The sequence below is a fragment of the Rhizophagus irregularis genome, chromosome 28 (assembly GCF_026210795.1).
Source record: "Rhizophagus irregularis chromosome 28, complete sequence".
Lineage (NCBI taxonomy): Eukaryota > Fungi > Glomeromycota > Glomeromycetes > Glomerales > Glomeraceae > Rhizophagus > Rhizophagus irregularis.
This window is the reverse complement of record NC_089456.1, coordinates 1524024-1541365: the sequence shown is the minus strand read 5'-3', so window position 1 is coordinate 1541365 and position 17342 is coordinate 1524024. Positions and strand designations below refer to the sequence as shown.

At 21.6% G+C, this 17342-nt stretch overlaps 2 protein-coding genes across 2 annotated transcripts; both read left to right on the top strand.

The window, feature by feature from the left end:
• Positions 1-338: 338 nt before the first annotated feature.
• On the top strand, positions 339-2193 carry OCT59_018975 (uncharacterized protein; the record flags this gene model as incomplete). Its single annotated transcript, XM_066135730.1, has 2 exons — positions 339-1953; positions 2066-2193. The coding sequence occupies exons 1-2, from the start codon at positions 360-362 to the stop codon at positions 2191-2193; spliced, it is 1722 nt and encodes a 573-aa protein (XP_066004993.1). The 5' UTR covers positions 339-359.
• An 8756-nt stretch (positions 2194-10949) lies between these two features.
• On the top strand, positions 10950-12354 carry OCT59_018974 (uncharacterized protein; the record flags this gene model as incomplete). The annotated part of the gene is made up of 5 exons (XM_066135729.1): positions 10950-10963; positions 11077-11290; positions 11370-11478; positions 11923-12225; positions 12329-12354. The coding sequence occupies 5 exons, from the start codon at positions 10950-10952 to the stop codon at positions 12352-12354; spliced, it is 666 nt and encodes a 221-aa protein (XP_066004992.1).
• Between the last annotated feature and the right edge of the window lie 4988 nt (positions 12355-17342).

The following is a 17342-nucleotide window of genomic DNA, read 5'->3' as shown; positions in this document are numbered from 1 at the left end:
ATAAAAAAAATAAAAAAAATAAAAAAAATAAAAAAAATAAAAAAAAATAAAAACAATAATAATACAATAAAATAATTTAACTTTAACAATAATATAATAATAAATAATAAATAATAATTACCCCTAAATAACCCCTAAATAACGCAATAAAAATTATGAAACGATACACCCCCTTTTTTTTTACCTCAAACACTCCCCAAACCAAAACATTATTTACGTTACATTTTTGTAACACAATAAAAGTTGTGTCAATATTTTGTCACATGATTTCATCCTTTAATAGATAAAAAGGACAAGTTTGACGAAAATTTTTTTTTTTTTGCATATTTTTTTTTTTTCTCTCTCTCTCTCTCATCACGATGGGTATTCCCGTTCCTTTGGAATGTTTACAAGAAATTCTTCAATTTCTTCAAGATGATCTTAAATCTTTATACGCGACATTATTCGTTGATAAACTTTGGTGTATTAACGTAATACCAATTCTTTATAAAAATCCTTTCGTCCTATTAAATCAAGCATTATTTACCACACGTAATTTTAATGATGCATTTGAAATTCATGGAGAAAAAATTCTTTTATTATTAGATATTTATCTTTCACATTTAACTTTACAACAAAGATTAGAATGGGAAGAAAAAGGAATTATGTTAACAAAAAATGTTGAACCACTTTTATTCGATTACCTTTCATATTTAAGAATACTTCCTATACCTGAAGTACGTCACGCAATTTTATTATGGTGTAATAAAAATTATAATATTAGGAATCATAGAAATTTTATTGAAATTGAATTAAATAAATTATTTTTTACTAAATGTAAAAATATTAATACAATAATGTTAGATGAATCTTCTCAATTACCTGAATTAGAAAATTTATTACCAAATTTTCATAATTTAAATTTTATTTGTTCAAAATTATTTGATACTTCAATACTTGAAAAAATCATACCATATTGTGATAAAATTAAAGTTTTAAGTATATTAAGATTTGGTAATAAAACAACCATGAATGATAAATTTATTATACCAAAAATTATTAATAAATCAAAATCTTTAGAAAAATTTTATTGGGAAAGTATAAAAAATTATGATGAATCTTTTATAACAAAATCACTTGAAAATCATATTAATACTTTAACTCATATTGAAATTTATAATAATTTTACTTTTCATATTATTAATTTAATTTCAAAATGTTTTTATCTTAAAAAATTAAGATTATCAAAAAATTTTTTAAATAATTTTCCTCAATTTATTAATGATGATTCAAATGATGATAATAAATTTATTGATATTACCCCTTTTATAAATCCTAATTGTTATTTTCCTTATTTACAAGAATTATTTTTTGGTTTTATACCAAAAATTTCTCATCATTTTGATATTTTATTAAGAAATACGAATAATTCTTTAAAAATTTTAGGTACAAATTGGTTAAATTCTATTAATTTTCTTGATCTTTATTGTGAAAATTTAAATTTTTTATATTTAAAATTATCTTTTAAAGATTTTATAAAATTTTTTAATTTAAAAAAATTACCAAATTCTTTAACAAAATTAATTTTCATATCATCATCATCAAATCTTAATAATGATAATGATATTAATATAAATGATTTTTTATTTCATCTTGGTAATATTTTACCAATTAATATTAAGTTTATTCATTTAGGAATGTTTTATAAATTCTTTTCTATTGATTATTTATCAAAATTTTTTTTAAATTGTCATGATATTTTATCATTTTTACCTTTGGAATTGATTTTACCTTTTAATATATATATTAATAATAATAATCATCATGATGATGATTATTATTTGAATCTTAATCTTTTAATTAAATCTTTTTTTAAACAAAATGTTTTATCGAAAAATACTTGGATTTTATTTCTTTATTTTTATTTAAAAGATTGTAGAAAATGTTCTTCTTGTAATGGTCGTTTACTTGACGGTAAGTTACTTTTTCTTCTAAAATTAATAAATCATTACGGACGATAATTTCTTATTAAAAAAAATTAATTAAAATTTCAAATTAAAATTTCAAATCAAATTTCAATCAACAGAAGAAAATCCTATCGAACCTTTCAAGGAAATAATCATCATTAAACATTGTTCTTGTTATAAGCATCACATCGAACCTTTCATATTACGAGAATTACAAGATGGTGAGGATGAAGAGAATGTTGTTTAATATAGAGTATCGACGCCAACGGCGTGGCGGTGGCGTGGCGTATTTTACATCGAAAAAATGTTGGGTAGTATTTTTTAATTTGGATAATGATAAAATTGGATAATTATTTATGGATATTCTTTTAGTAAAAGAAAATTTGTTATATTCTTTTTTTTTTCTTTTATCTGTTTATTTTTTTTTTCAAATGGATAATAATAAAAATTATGATGTTTTTAAGTTGTTTACGTTACGTTTCGAGTTTTGGTGGGCGTAATATTAATATTCCTTATATTTATTTCCCTGTAAGTCGAATATAATTATGGTATTTCTTTTTGTAACCAGCTGATGTGGTGCAATTCATAGGTCCCGTCGCACTAAGTGTCATTCTTACTCTTTTATTAATTTTTGAAAATCGCAAGTGTAGCACAGAGAATCTTCACTTCCGGTCATATAGATGGTCGGGAAAATCATAATTTTGGTCAATCACGTTACATCTGATATTCAACGCTTCTGAGGATATTTCATTTTTTTTTCTCTTCGGGAAAAAAGCCTATTATTTCCAACTCCTCATGAAATAAATCATACATATTTTTATTTCAGTTATAACGATAAAAACTGCGTAAGTTATTTAAATCATTTGATTTATTTATAACGGGTATCCATACTAATAAATAAAAAAACTGCGCCTCATTTTCGCTTTTTATTCGCGCTAAATGAAAAAAAATTTTTTTTTTTGTTGATCCATATACATTAATACATATGTATTAAGACGTCTTGTAAAATCATTGTAAAATTTTGCTTTATATTAGTTTATAATTAAAAGTTCATAATATTTTTTTTTTTAGAACAATAAAATTAAATTATTTAACGAAATAGGACTTGATCCCTTTAGTTCGATTTGATTTTTCTGATAGGATGTTCCTATTGTAAAATAAAGCAAAAAAAAAAGTTGATTAATATAAGTTTATATCAAATAAAGTATCTTTTAAATTTCATTAATAAATCATTAAAATAAATTGCATAAGCTAGATCATCTAATCTCTACAACGCAGTTGAAATCGTTCGGAAATAAAGAATTAATTAGAGAATATCTATCAGAATCCCAAATTCTGTAAGAACGCTTCAAATAATTGTCTTTTTCATATGACACCTTCCTTTTCAAAAAAAAAATAATAATAAACGATTCAAGCTTTTTTAGCTTTTATTAGATACTTCTCAATAAGAAAAAAAGAATTTTTTTTCTTTAGCAATTTCAAAAAAGTGAGGTGTCATGTTGTTTGTGTATTTATTTAATCTTTAAGTATTTTACACAAAGGCTAATAACGCATGATTTATCGAATTTTAAGTTTTCGGAAATTCTAATGGCTTCTATCTTAAGGCGTGCGCGGATAAATTATTTTCTGAGAAAATTTGTATGTAATTTTGTAAATTAATCTAAAATACCCGGATTTAATTCATAACCGGCATAAATTAAATCATTTCAAAAATGTGGTACTTTGCACAAGGTTTTGGTTTAATTAGTTGATGGTACACCCAGCGCTGTAGGGTGTTCCAGGATGGTCGATATAACCCAACAGCACCCAGAAAAATTCTTCGATCACGTGATCTGTTTTTATTTATCACATCGTCACTCCGAGGGACTTAGATTTTTCAAGTAAATGAAATTCTATTTGTCACGTTTTATTCATCACATCCTAAATTCTTGGTCACGTGTCAGTGCATAACTCCGGCCGAGTTCGAAGAATTTTCTGGGTGCCGTTGGGGATATATATAGGGGTCAGGTGATAAAAAAATTTTTTACTATGAGCTGTACGCATTTTTTCAGGGCCGGAATCAAAAATTTTCTAAAAAAGGAAAGATTTCATGATTTTTTTAGTTCAAAATACGCAAACTCAAACCTGACCCTTTTATATATATTTCTGGGTCCTGTTGGGGTCGTAAAAACCACATGTGATTTTTCACAAATTCGCGATTGGCTGTAATTTCGACCTAATAAGGCACCATGATTTTAGCCAGAATTATTTTGACCAATTTCAGCAAAATCATAATCACATGGTTATCCAGCAAATTTAAATATTGTGAAAATCGTGAAATTTTATCAAAAATTGCGACCACTCCAAAATCGCAAAAAAATTAGTCAAAATCGTGATAAAATCGGGAACATCCCGGACACCCTCCAGCGCTTGCCGTCACCATACTATTATACAAAGCATGAAAAATAAATGGGATTCTTTTACTTTGATTATAAATTTCGATTTTACTTATCCAAACAAGTCAAAAATGGTATCTCAAACATTTTTTGGCGTCTACTTTCTAAGAAAATTATCTCGTGTTCTTTGCTGTACCACAATGAGGCTTGACACACATTATAAATTTTCTTGTGATAACATAGATTTGTTACATAATGTTATGACCTGCCGAGTCCGGGAATTAAAACTCACCTATGAGCGATTTTATCACCATTAAAATTTATGATGAAAATCAATAAAAATTCAATAAAAACAAAAAGCGTATAGTGCCAAAGCAGGGAGAAAGGGTTGAGGCATTTGAAACAACGGAGAGTTTGTAAGACTACCTACGATATTTTCCGCGATGAAAAGTGTAGTTTTTTTTTAGAAATCTTTTTCGAGACAAAATTTAGAGCTTTATTTCGAACGCTTTTATATATAATATCTAGGTTTTTATTTTTCTTTTCTTCATAATTAGTGTAGAACGATTTAGAAAATAGTAAAGCCTCAAAACACATAAAATATCAAAAATCAAAAAACATCGTAAAATTATTTAGTAGTAGCGTAGTTTAAACAATATTTTTAATTTTTAATCAAACACAATTTTTTTTAGTTAGATTTTAAATTTAAAACCATGTACGATATACTTAGTTATAGGGTTTAAAAGGATTTTTCCTTTTTTGCTCTAAGTGCTTTTGTAAGTTATACTAGATCTGTTTTGATCGCACATAATTAATAAAGCGCGTTACTATTTTTTTTTTTAAAAAAAAAATCAATAAAAATCAATAATTATATCTCAATTTAATATTTATATTTATGGTTACTTACTTCAATATTAGTATCAGTTATTTCATATATTCATTTACTATTATTGCAAATCATTTAAAAATTGTTTCATTCATTAAACATAGTAGTAAATGCCTACTATTCTACCCATTAAATTTATTATTTTAAATAGTACATAAAAATTGAAATAATACTGAAAATAAAATAGATAAATGAGATAATACATAGGATAAATGGGATAGATGATGTTTCAGTTGTTTTTATAAAATTAAAAGAAAATAAAAGAGGAGTGATGAAGATGGGGATAACAGATCAACTTTACAGAAACTTCAAGATCATAGCAATGGCTTAATGCGCAGTAACTGCGTTATAAATACATAGTGACCACATTATGTAATCGTAATGAAATTACATATATGCAGTTACTGCGCATTAAGCCATCGCTACGATCTTGAAGTTTCTGTAAAGAAGGTAGTAAGGAAATATTCAGTATGGATACGAATTTGAAAATCAGTATAGTACATTTGGTCAAATTGATACCAGTACGTACAGATTATTCCCTAGAAAATTTGCTGGCTCCATACATGCATATATGCCCTGCATAAATTGTTATACTTTTAAAATATGTAATAAAAATCGTATCTGGTGTTGGCGCAAATGACCCAAATAATCCAAAGCAAAATCCTAATCCAAATGAGCAGTCACCACGCATTGACCTAATCGATTTAACTAATAAAAAAAGTCATTTTTATTAAAAATGAAAAAAAAAGTCATCTTTTTTTTTTATTAAAATTGAAGAAAAGGTCACTTTTTTTATTAAAAAATGCAAAAAAGTCATTTTTATTAAAAACGAAAAAATGAAAAAAGTCATTTTTTTTATTAAAAATGAAAAAAAAATTATTTTTTTATTAAAATCAAATTTTTCATTAAAAAATGAATACACTTTGATTTTTTCAAACAAAATCTATTAAAAATGAAAAACAAGTAATTTTTTTATTATATAAACAATATACAGTAGACGATTGTAGACGTTGTAATGCCGTAATATACCTAGTAAATTTATTAATTATAGGACGCAGTATTATATTTAAATTCAATGTATAAAAATTTAGTATTTTAAAATAGTGTTACAATGTTATAAATTTAGCGTCCGAATAGTTGTGCAGATCATTAAATCAGGTGAATTGGAGTATCAGGTGATCAATTTGTAGATCATGATGTTGATTAGCCTTTCAAAAATCGGACCATATGTACAGCACACCACATTAACAGCTAACTAACATTTTCTTTTTAGGGGGTATTTTCTAGTAATGGCTCAAAGTAATGATAAAGGTACAAAGCATAGTAGCATGAATATTTGATACAAATTAATCTAAAATTTTTAAAACAAATTTGCAATATAATATACTAGTTTCTAGTAGCACTGAAGAATTTGAAGTCAAGAAATTTGAAGGTTAATATAATTATGCTTATTAGTAAATATTTACATATAATTAAAACTAATTATATTCTTTATTCAAATGATTTAGAATGTAAGTGATATATTTAATTTATATTTAATTACAGTATGTACATTTATAGTGATACTATTTACATTTAATTAATTAATAATTAATAATACTACAGGGTGTAAGTTATATTATTATCTATATCTATATTTCTGTCGTTTATATAATTTAAAACTAATAAAATTCTTCATTTAAAAATTATTTAATAATATAGTTAGTAAGTTATTTATATAATTCTATTATTATTACATAATTATATAATATTTATGTATAATTTAAACTAATTAAATTCTTTATTTGAAATTATTTAATAATATAGTTAGTAAGTTATTTATTTAATTCTATTCATTATTGCATATTTATATAATATTTACGTATAATTTAAACTAATTAAATTCTTTATTTGAAAATTATTTAATAATATAGGGAGTAAGTTATTTATTTAATTCTATTCATTATTGCATATTTATATAATATTTATGTATAATTTAAACTAATTAAATTCTTTATTTGAAAATTATTTAATAATATAGTTAGTAAGTTATTTATTCAATTCTATTATTACATATTTATATAAAATTTACGTATAATTTAAACTAATTAAATTCTTTTTTGAAAATTATTTAATAATATATAGAACGTAAGTTATTTATTTAATTCTATTCATTATTACACATTTATATAATATTTACGTATAATTTAAACTAATTAAATTCTTATTTGAAAATTATTTAATAATAGCATGTAAGTTATTTATTTAATTCTATTCATTATTACATATTTGTATAATATTTACATATACTAATTTAAACTAATTAAATTCTTTATTTGAAAATTATTTAAAAATATAGTTTGTAAGTTATTTATTATTAGTACATATTTATAAAATATTTGTGTATAATTTAAACTAATTAAATTCTTTATTTGAAAATTATTTAATAATAGCATGTAAGTTATTTATTTAATTTTATTTATTATTACATATTTGTATAATATTTACATATAATTTAAACTAATTGAATTCTTTATTTGAAAATTATTTAATAATATAGTTAGTAAGTTATTTATTCAATTCTATTATTACATATTTATATAAAATTTACGTATAATTTAAACTAATTAAATTCTTTTTTGAAAATTATTTAATAATATATAGCACGTAAGTTATTTATTTAATTTTATTCATTATTACACATTTATATAATATTTACGTATAATTTAAACTAATTAAATTCTTATTTGAAAATTATTTAATAATAGCATGTAAGTTATTTATTTAATTCTATTCATTATTACATATTTGTATAATATTTACGTATAATTTAAACTAATTAAATTCTTATTTATTTGAAAATTATTTAATAATATAGATGGCAAGTTATTTATTTAATTCTATTCATTATTGCATAATTATATAATATTTACGTATAATTTAAACTAATTAAATTCTTCATTTGAAAATTATTTAATAATATAGTTGGTAAGTTATTTAATTCTATTCATTATTACATTATATTTATATAATATTTACGTATAATTTAAATTTAAACTAATTTAATTCTTTATTTGAAAATTATTTAATAATATAGTTTGTAAGTTATTCATTATTAGTACATATTTATAAAATATTTACGTATAATTTAAACTAATTAAATTCTTATTTGAAAATTATTTAATAATAGCATGTAAGTTAGTATTTATTTAATTCTATTCATTATTACATATTTGTATAATATTTACATATAATTTAAACTAATTAAATTCTTATTTGAAAATTATTTAATAATATAGTTTGTAAGTTATTCATTATTAGTACATATTTATAAAATATTTACGTATAATTTAAACTAATTAAATTCTTATTTGAAAATTATTTAATAATAGCATGTAAGTTAGTATTTATTTAATTCTATTCATTATTACATATTTGTATAATATTTACATATAATTTAAACTAATTAAATTCTTATTTGAAAATTATTTAATAATATAGTTGGTAAGTTATTTAATTCTATTCATTATTACATTATATTTATATAATACTAGTGTTCACCTGTTGTCTACGACAACAGTTAATATGTAATTCCGGCCAGAATTAAAAGATCTGCAAAGAATTTCCTTTTTTGGAAATTTGAGCAACACAATTTTTTTAATTTCTCTGAAAAGTAACAGAAAACAAAATATCCTTTTTTGGAAATTTGCGTAACCGACAATTTCCTTTTATGGAATCCTATGTAACCCAAAATTTCAGTTTTTCGCCATAAATAAAATTTCCTTTTTGGTCTTGTGTAACATTGGCGACGAATAGGAGTAGGGTTACACAATTCAAATGACTTATTTAGTATATGGTTAATCTAAACATAACGCCCACGTGATTGCAGTGTTTTTTAATATATAGATTTACGTATAATTTAAACTAATTTAATTCTTTATTTGAAAATTATTTAATAATATAGAGGGTAAGTTATTATATTATTACATAATTGTATAATATTTACATATAATTTGAACTAATTAAATTCTTTATTTGAAAATTATTTAATAATATAGATGGCAAGTTATTTATTTAATTCTATTCATTATTGCATATTTATATAATATTTACGTATAATTTAAACTAATTAAATTCTTATTTGAAAATTATTTAATAATATAGATGGCAAGTTATTTATTTAATTCTATTCATTATTGCATAATTATATAATATTTACGTATAATTTAAACTAATTAAATTCTTCATTTGAAAATTATTTAATAATATAGATGGCAAGTTATTTATTTAATTCTATTCATTATTGCATATTTATATAATATTTACGTATAATTTAAACTAATTAAATTCTTTATTCGAAAATTATTTAATAATATAGATGGCAAGTTATTTATTTAATTCTATTCATTATTGCATAATTATATAATATTTACGTATAATTTAAACTAATTAAATTCTTCATTTGAAAATTATTTAATAATATAGATGGCAAGTTATTTATTTAATTCTATTCATTATTGCATATTTATATAATATTTACGTATAATTTAAATTAATTAAATTCTTTATTTGAAAATTATTTAATAATATAGATGGCAAGTTATTTATTTAATTCTATTCATTATTGCATAATTATTTAATATTTACGTATAATTTAAACTAATTAAATTCTTCATTTGAAAATTATTTAATAATATAGTTGGTAAGTTATTTAATTCTATTCATTATTACATTATATTTATATAATATTTACATATAATTTAAACCAATTAAATTTTTTATTTGAAAATTATTTAATAATAGCAAGTAAGTTATTTATATAATTCTATTATTATTACATAATTATATAATATTTACGTATAATTTAAACTAATTAAATTCTTCATTTGAAAATTATTTAATAATATAGTTGGTAAGTTATTTAATTCTATTCATTATTACATTATATTTATATAATATTTACGTATAATTTAAACTAATTTAATTCTTTATTTGAAAATTATTTAATAATATAGAGGGTAAGTTATTATATTATTACATAATTGTATAATATTTACATATAATTTGAACTAATTAAATTCTTTATTTGAAAATTATTTAATAATATAGACGGTAAGTAATTTATTTAATTCTATTTATTATTGCATATTTATATAATATTTACGTATAATTTAAACTAATTAAATTCTTTATTTGAAAATTATTGAATAATATAGTTCGTAAGTAATTTAATTCTATTCATTATTAGTACATATTCATAAAATATTTACGTATAATTTAAACTAATTAAATTCTTTATTTGAAAATTATTTAATAATATAGATGGCAAGTTATTTATTTAATTCTATTCATTATTACATATTTGTATAATATTTACATATAATTTAAACTAATTAAATTCTTTATTTGAAAATTATTTAAAAATATAGTTTGCAAGTTATTCATTATTAGTACATATTTATAAAATATTTGTGTATAATTTAAACTAATTAAATTCTTTATTTGAAAATTATTTAATAATAGCATGTAAGTTATTTATTTAATTTTATTTATTATTACATATTTGTATAATATTTATATATAATTTAAACTAATTGAATTCTTTATTTGATAATATAGCATGTAAGTTATATTTATTTCTATTCTTATATATTTATTTGATATTTTTTATAAATTAAATTTAATTTATTAAATTCTCTATATAAAAAAATATTTGTTAGTTGGTAAGTAATAATTTATTATTAATTTATTTTATATATATTTATGGAAAAACTAAAGTTTATATTTTATTAAATTTCTATTTAAATTTTAGAGTAAGTATTGACATTTTATTTTTAAACTATAATTTAAATAATTACAAAATTATATTAATTTATATTAAAATTTATAGATTTGGAGAAAGTGAAAATATAAATTTGAATGAGTTTATTTCTGAGAAAGAATTAAAATGGGTTCCTTATAATAAATTTAATAATGTTGAATATCTTGATAAAGGGGGATTTGGTACTATATATAAAGCTATTTGGAAAGATGAGAATAAAGTAGTAGTTCTTAAAAGCTTCAATAATAGTATGAATGAAAATTCAAATGATTTTTTAAATGAAGTATATAATAATACATTATTTATTTTTTTAATTCAAATAATAATTTATTTTTGCTAATATCTAATTTTATTTCTTATAGTGGAAATATCATCAAAGTTTAGGTTCATATCAGTTTATTAAATTATATGGATTCACAAAAGATCCAGATACTTCTGATTATTTGGTAATAATGGATTATGCAAATCAAGGTAATTTAAGAGGAAATTTAACGATAGTAGTTAATTATGATTGGAAACAAAAATTACGTATAATATATAAAATTATTTTGGGGCTTAATTATATACATCAACAAAATCTCATGCATTGTGATCTTCATGATGGTAATGTTTTAAATCATAAGGATACGAACGAGTATAAAGTTTATATTAGTGACTTAGGATTATGTAGACCTGTAAAATCATTTTTTAAAAAAGATGATATTTATGGTGTTATACCATTTATGGCACCTGAAGTTTTAAGAGGCAAACCTTACACTCTAGCTAGTGATATATATAGTTTTTCTATGATTATGTGGGAATTTACATCTGGAGTTCCACCATTTAATGATAGAGAACATGATCTTCCACTTAGTTTAAGTATTTGTAGAGGTGAACGACCTGAAATTACTGAAAATACTCCACAATGCTATGTAGATTTGATGAAAAAGTGTTGGGATGAAGATCCATTAAAACGACCATCCTCTGAGGAAGTATTAAATACTTTTAGAAAATGGATTTTTATTCCTGATCAAACGGAAATTAAAGATATTGATGAAGAATTAAAAAGCCAAATCATGGAATTTATAAATGCACCAATTGAGCATAAAAATCCTGTTACTAAATTTCATTCGCAAGCATGTTATACAAGTCGCTTACTTAACTTTACTAGTGAAAAATTAAATGACATTCTAAAAAGTGAATGTTTGGATTGCATAGTTAGTGATATGAATTCATTGGGTATGTAACATATACAATATTGATATCAATAGTTTATTTGCGTATAAAAAAGGTAATTTACGAATTATTTTGCATAAAATTAATTAATTATTTAATAATTTAGATGTTAAATCAGACAAATCCGATTAATTGTTTGTTATTGTTCAGTCAATTAGGAGAGATTTTAGTGACCAATATGTTTATGATTAATATTAGTAGCATTAATTCCTATTGGTTACCATAGTATTCCTAATGACTGAAATATACTCAGTTTTTGGATGGGGATGTAAGTCTTCGACCGATATCTCATTTTCACCTATCCAATAATTAAAATTTTTAAAAATTTTTTATATAAATGATACTTATGTATTATGCATTTAACAAAAATTATTCTTTATTTTATCCTATTAGAATTATTTAAACACTAAGGCTAGAGTAGTAAATATTTTACAATTTCTTAGTTTGTAATTTAAATAATTCCTGTTATTTCTATACCTATCCAAATATTAAAATATTAAATATATGTATTTTATACAATTACTATTATAGTTTAAAACTTTAAATTATTAAATTTGGTTTTAATTACAATAAAATATATGTATTTTAAATTAAAAAGCTTTTAACATGATATCACTTGACAGTAATAAAAAAAACAAATTAAATAAAATAATCTCAAATCTATCTAATATAACTACTAGTACTTTCTAAAATAAACTATGTGATATTCCATGTGTCCAAAATGCTGGAAAATCATCTAAAAGAATAAAGTAACTAAAATCTTGCTCGTGAAGTTTTGAATACAGTAAAGGAATTAAGATATGGTCAAATTTAGGTTTCAACATCATCATTAAATTGATCATCCATTTAAACCATTAATTTCCAATTGCATTTTCTTGATAAAATGTTCAATTTTCAATTTACATACAGTCAGTATTATGGTATATTAAACCTGGTCAACTTATTTGGTTACTTGGGCAAATTTAAAACTTACAATAGTAGCCATGTCCCGGATGATCTGGGATTTTGTTATGAGGAGGAGAAGGGTCAGTTCAATTGTATAATTCGAAACCACTGTACCTGATACAGAGAGCTGCTATCCGCTGTAAAAATCTATTTCGAAGTCTTCCCAGTAAAAAGTCATTGTATAAAAATCGTGCAGTTTTTGTTTTATTTTTGTAATAATTATCTAGTTTTTGTTTAGTATTTGTATAATTGAATAAAATCGCATTTTTTCATAAAATTTAATCATATGATTATTGTAGGCTTTTCGTAACATTATTAATATTCTGACATTTAATATTAAATTAAATTTTATTTCGTAAACTTAAATGTGTGATTATTGTAGATTTTTTATAAAGTTATTAAATTCTAAATAGAAATTGTACAATTATTTTAATATGGATTTTTGAAATTTGTTTGAAATTTGTACTATTTATTTAATTCATGCAATTACTAATTACTTTCACCATTTGAAATTTTGAATCTATATCACTCTCACATCAATAAATTGCTCAACTAGCGTATTTTTGCAATATCTTTGTTATATGGTGAAAATTAATTAATGGAATATCATATTCTATATGTAAAAAATACACAAATTTAAAAATTAGAAAAATATGCTAAAATATTATATCAATATATATATATATAGTTTAAGAATCATAAACTTCGTAGCCACGCTCAATTAAGGCAATGTATTACTAGACCTACACTAAAGATGACTTTAGCAAGGCTTTCTTTGAGAATTAAAGAAATTTCATACAATTTGCCAGCTGGTGGGATAGCTTATGACCTCTAACCTCAAGTCTGTTTATACTAATAAACCAGAATATTTGCATACTAATAAAAAGTATAGTTAAGGTACTTCAAAAAATGCCTAAAAAGAAAAAAACAAATAAATGAACATTAGAAAACATTCATCAAAATTAAAAAAAAAGATAAATAAATACAGATGATCCCAGAAAAATTACAGCCGAATATAAGGGATATGATCAATATACTAACCAAATTTTACGTGTCATCTAGATCCATCTAAAGGAAACCTTTGGCATTTTAGGCAATTACAAGAGACTTTTAATCCTTTGTTACTTCTATTTTTTCTTTTTCTTTGACAATTTTTTGTAATCATTTTTTTTTAGTTTGTTATTTTGATAATTAAAATTTTGATAATATTTTTAATGATTATAAATGATATGATTTAGTTTAAATAATAAAAATTCTAAGCACTATATAGAAATAATAATGTCACCATAAATAGTCTAATAATGAAAGAAGTAAGGCAAATGATGCCCGATGGGATAAGATTTAAACTTTCATTAATAATTTGCTGTATAGAGATAGCAATATTAGCTAGGAAATTATGTAATGTTTCAAAACAATTAACGTTTGTTAAAATTTCCAGCTGTGCCACATTCCTTAATGATAAGAAAATCAACAATGGGCTATATATTAATAATAGGATAGGCGTAAATACTGCGCCACCAAAATTGATATATAGTTGACACCATATACAGATCACGCTATATAGTTAATGATATCAGGTGATCTTCATTTTAATAGTGATATTCCTTGTGATTGGTTGTTCTGCTAATCGTGCTATCCTGGAAAGGAAGGAAAATTTTACTAATTTGGTTAGCTCTTATGCGCTAAGTATAGGGTACGTTTTTTATATATATTGATATTGATATTGAATTGAAATTGAATTGATATTGAATTGATATTGATATTGATATTGATATTGATATTGAGTTGATATTGAGTTCAATATTACGAATAATGGTCGTTTATATAAAAAAAAAATTGATCATGATTTGCAGCATGAAATTGGTTGATCAAAATCCAAGAGCTAACCATATATTGACATCAAGGAATTATGAATTGACTGGCCAAATATCTAAGAGCTAACTATATATTAACATCAAGGAAATATTTATTATTCGTATACATTGTTCAGGAGGCTAATTCTTGTGATTATAATAGGAATTGAAGGTCAAAATATATATAAAAAAATATATCTTAATTTTATAAAAAAGGCAACATGGTGACCCTGATTATGTAATAAATTTATATTTTTTGATTGGCTACACAAACATGATCATCGCGTCATCTGATAAATGTTTATTTGTTTATTAGATAATGATAATTTTTTTTTCCTTTTTTTTTATTGCAGTGCTATTTTGGCTTGAAAATGACTTTTTTTTAAGGCAATTTTTTTTGTTTTTTTTTGTTATTTTATTGTATTTAATGACTCTTTACTTTATTATTAATGCTAACTTTATTTTTTTTCTTTAGATAATGGGATGGCTTCTTTTTATTTGATGTATGTCTTTCTTGCTTTATTACTTTTTATATCTTTCTGTTTTTATTACTTTTTCATTTTATTTGAAATAATACTAACCAGTCATTTCTTTGTTCCTTTTTTTATGGGTGGTGTTTTTGATTATTTTTTCTTCACTTTTTTTCGTCTTTCTATCATTCTTTTCACTTCTTTTTTACCCTTTATTATTTTATTTCTTTCACCTTTTTACTTCTTTTTTATTCTCCATCATCCTTTTATTTCTTTTATTTTTCATTATTATTTTTGCTTTCTTTTCTTTTCCTATCACCCTTTACACTTCCTTCTCACTTCCCGTTTGTTCACCATCATCTTTCTTACTTCTTTTTTATCTCCTATCATTCTTTTTACTTTCTTTTCACTTCATTTTCGTTCACTATCATCTTTCTCACTTCTTTTTCATCTTCTATCATCCTTTCACTTCATTTTCGTTCACCATCATCTTTCTCACTTCCTTTTCATCTCCTATCACCCCTTTACTTCCTTCTCACTTCATTTTCGTTCACTATCATCTTTCTCACTTCCTTTTCATCTCCTATCATCCTTTTTACTTCCTTCTCCCTTCATTTTCATTCACTATCATATTTCTCACTTTCTTTTCATCTTCTAACAGCCTTTTCACTTCTTTTACATTTCCCTTTCACTTCCCTTTCATCCTTATCATCTTATTACACTTCCTTTTGTCCTTATTATCCTTTTTACACTTTTTTTCATTTCTTTTCTTTTTATCCCATGTCATTTCTTTTTGTTTCCTTTTTTCTTTCATAATTATTAACGTTATATCTAATTTCCTTTTTTTGCTTATTTATTAGCATTTTTTTCATTTTATCATTGTAATTTTTCTTTTTTTTTATAACTATTTACCATTATTATTAGTTTTTATTTCTCTAATCAATAAAATATAATCCACTAAGTGTATAATTTTATAGTTTTAATATTGTATTTAACAAATAAAATTTTACTGTAAATAAAATATTCTTTAAAAATTAACTGATCAAAAATGAAAAATCAGCCAATTAAAATTTTATTATGTTACGTGATAGGGTCGTCATGACAGGTTGCCAAATAATGTTACCCAAATATATATATCCGAATTAAAAATAAATATATTCAAATTTTATTAAAATATATATATGTATATCCAAATTTTATTAATATATATATATACATCCGAATTTTGTTAAAAATATATATCCGAATTTTATTTTGTTAAAAGAATACATATACTCGAATTTATTAAATTTATTTATTAAAAAAATATTATACAAATTTATTTTAAAAAAAAAACATTATATAAATTTATTTATTAAAAAACATTATATGAGTTTATTTATTAAAAAAAAGCATTATACAGATTTAGTGATTATTTAAAAACATTATACAAATTTAATTATTAAAAAAAATTAACGAGTTTACTTATTAAAATATATATTACATGAATTGATTTATTAAAAAAATTATATACCCGAATTTATTAAATTTTTTTACTAAAAAAATATTATACAAATTTATTTTAAAAAAAACATTACATGAATTTATTTATTAAAAAAAACATTACATGAATTTATTTATTAAAAAAAACATTATATGAATTTATTTATTAGAATAAAAGCATTATATAATTATAAAAAAAAAATTATTTATTAAAAAACATTATACGAATTTAATTATCAAAAAAAAATTATATGAATTTACTTATTAAAATATATTACATGAATTGATTTATTAAAAAAAATTATATATATTACACAAATAAAAAAAAATGTGGACATAGAATTGTCCCAAATTTGATTGTGTGAAATAA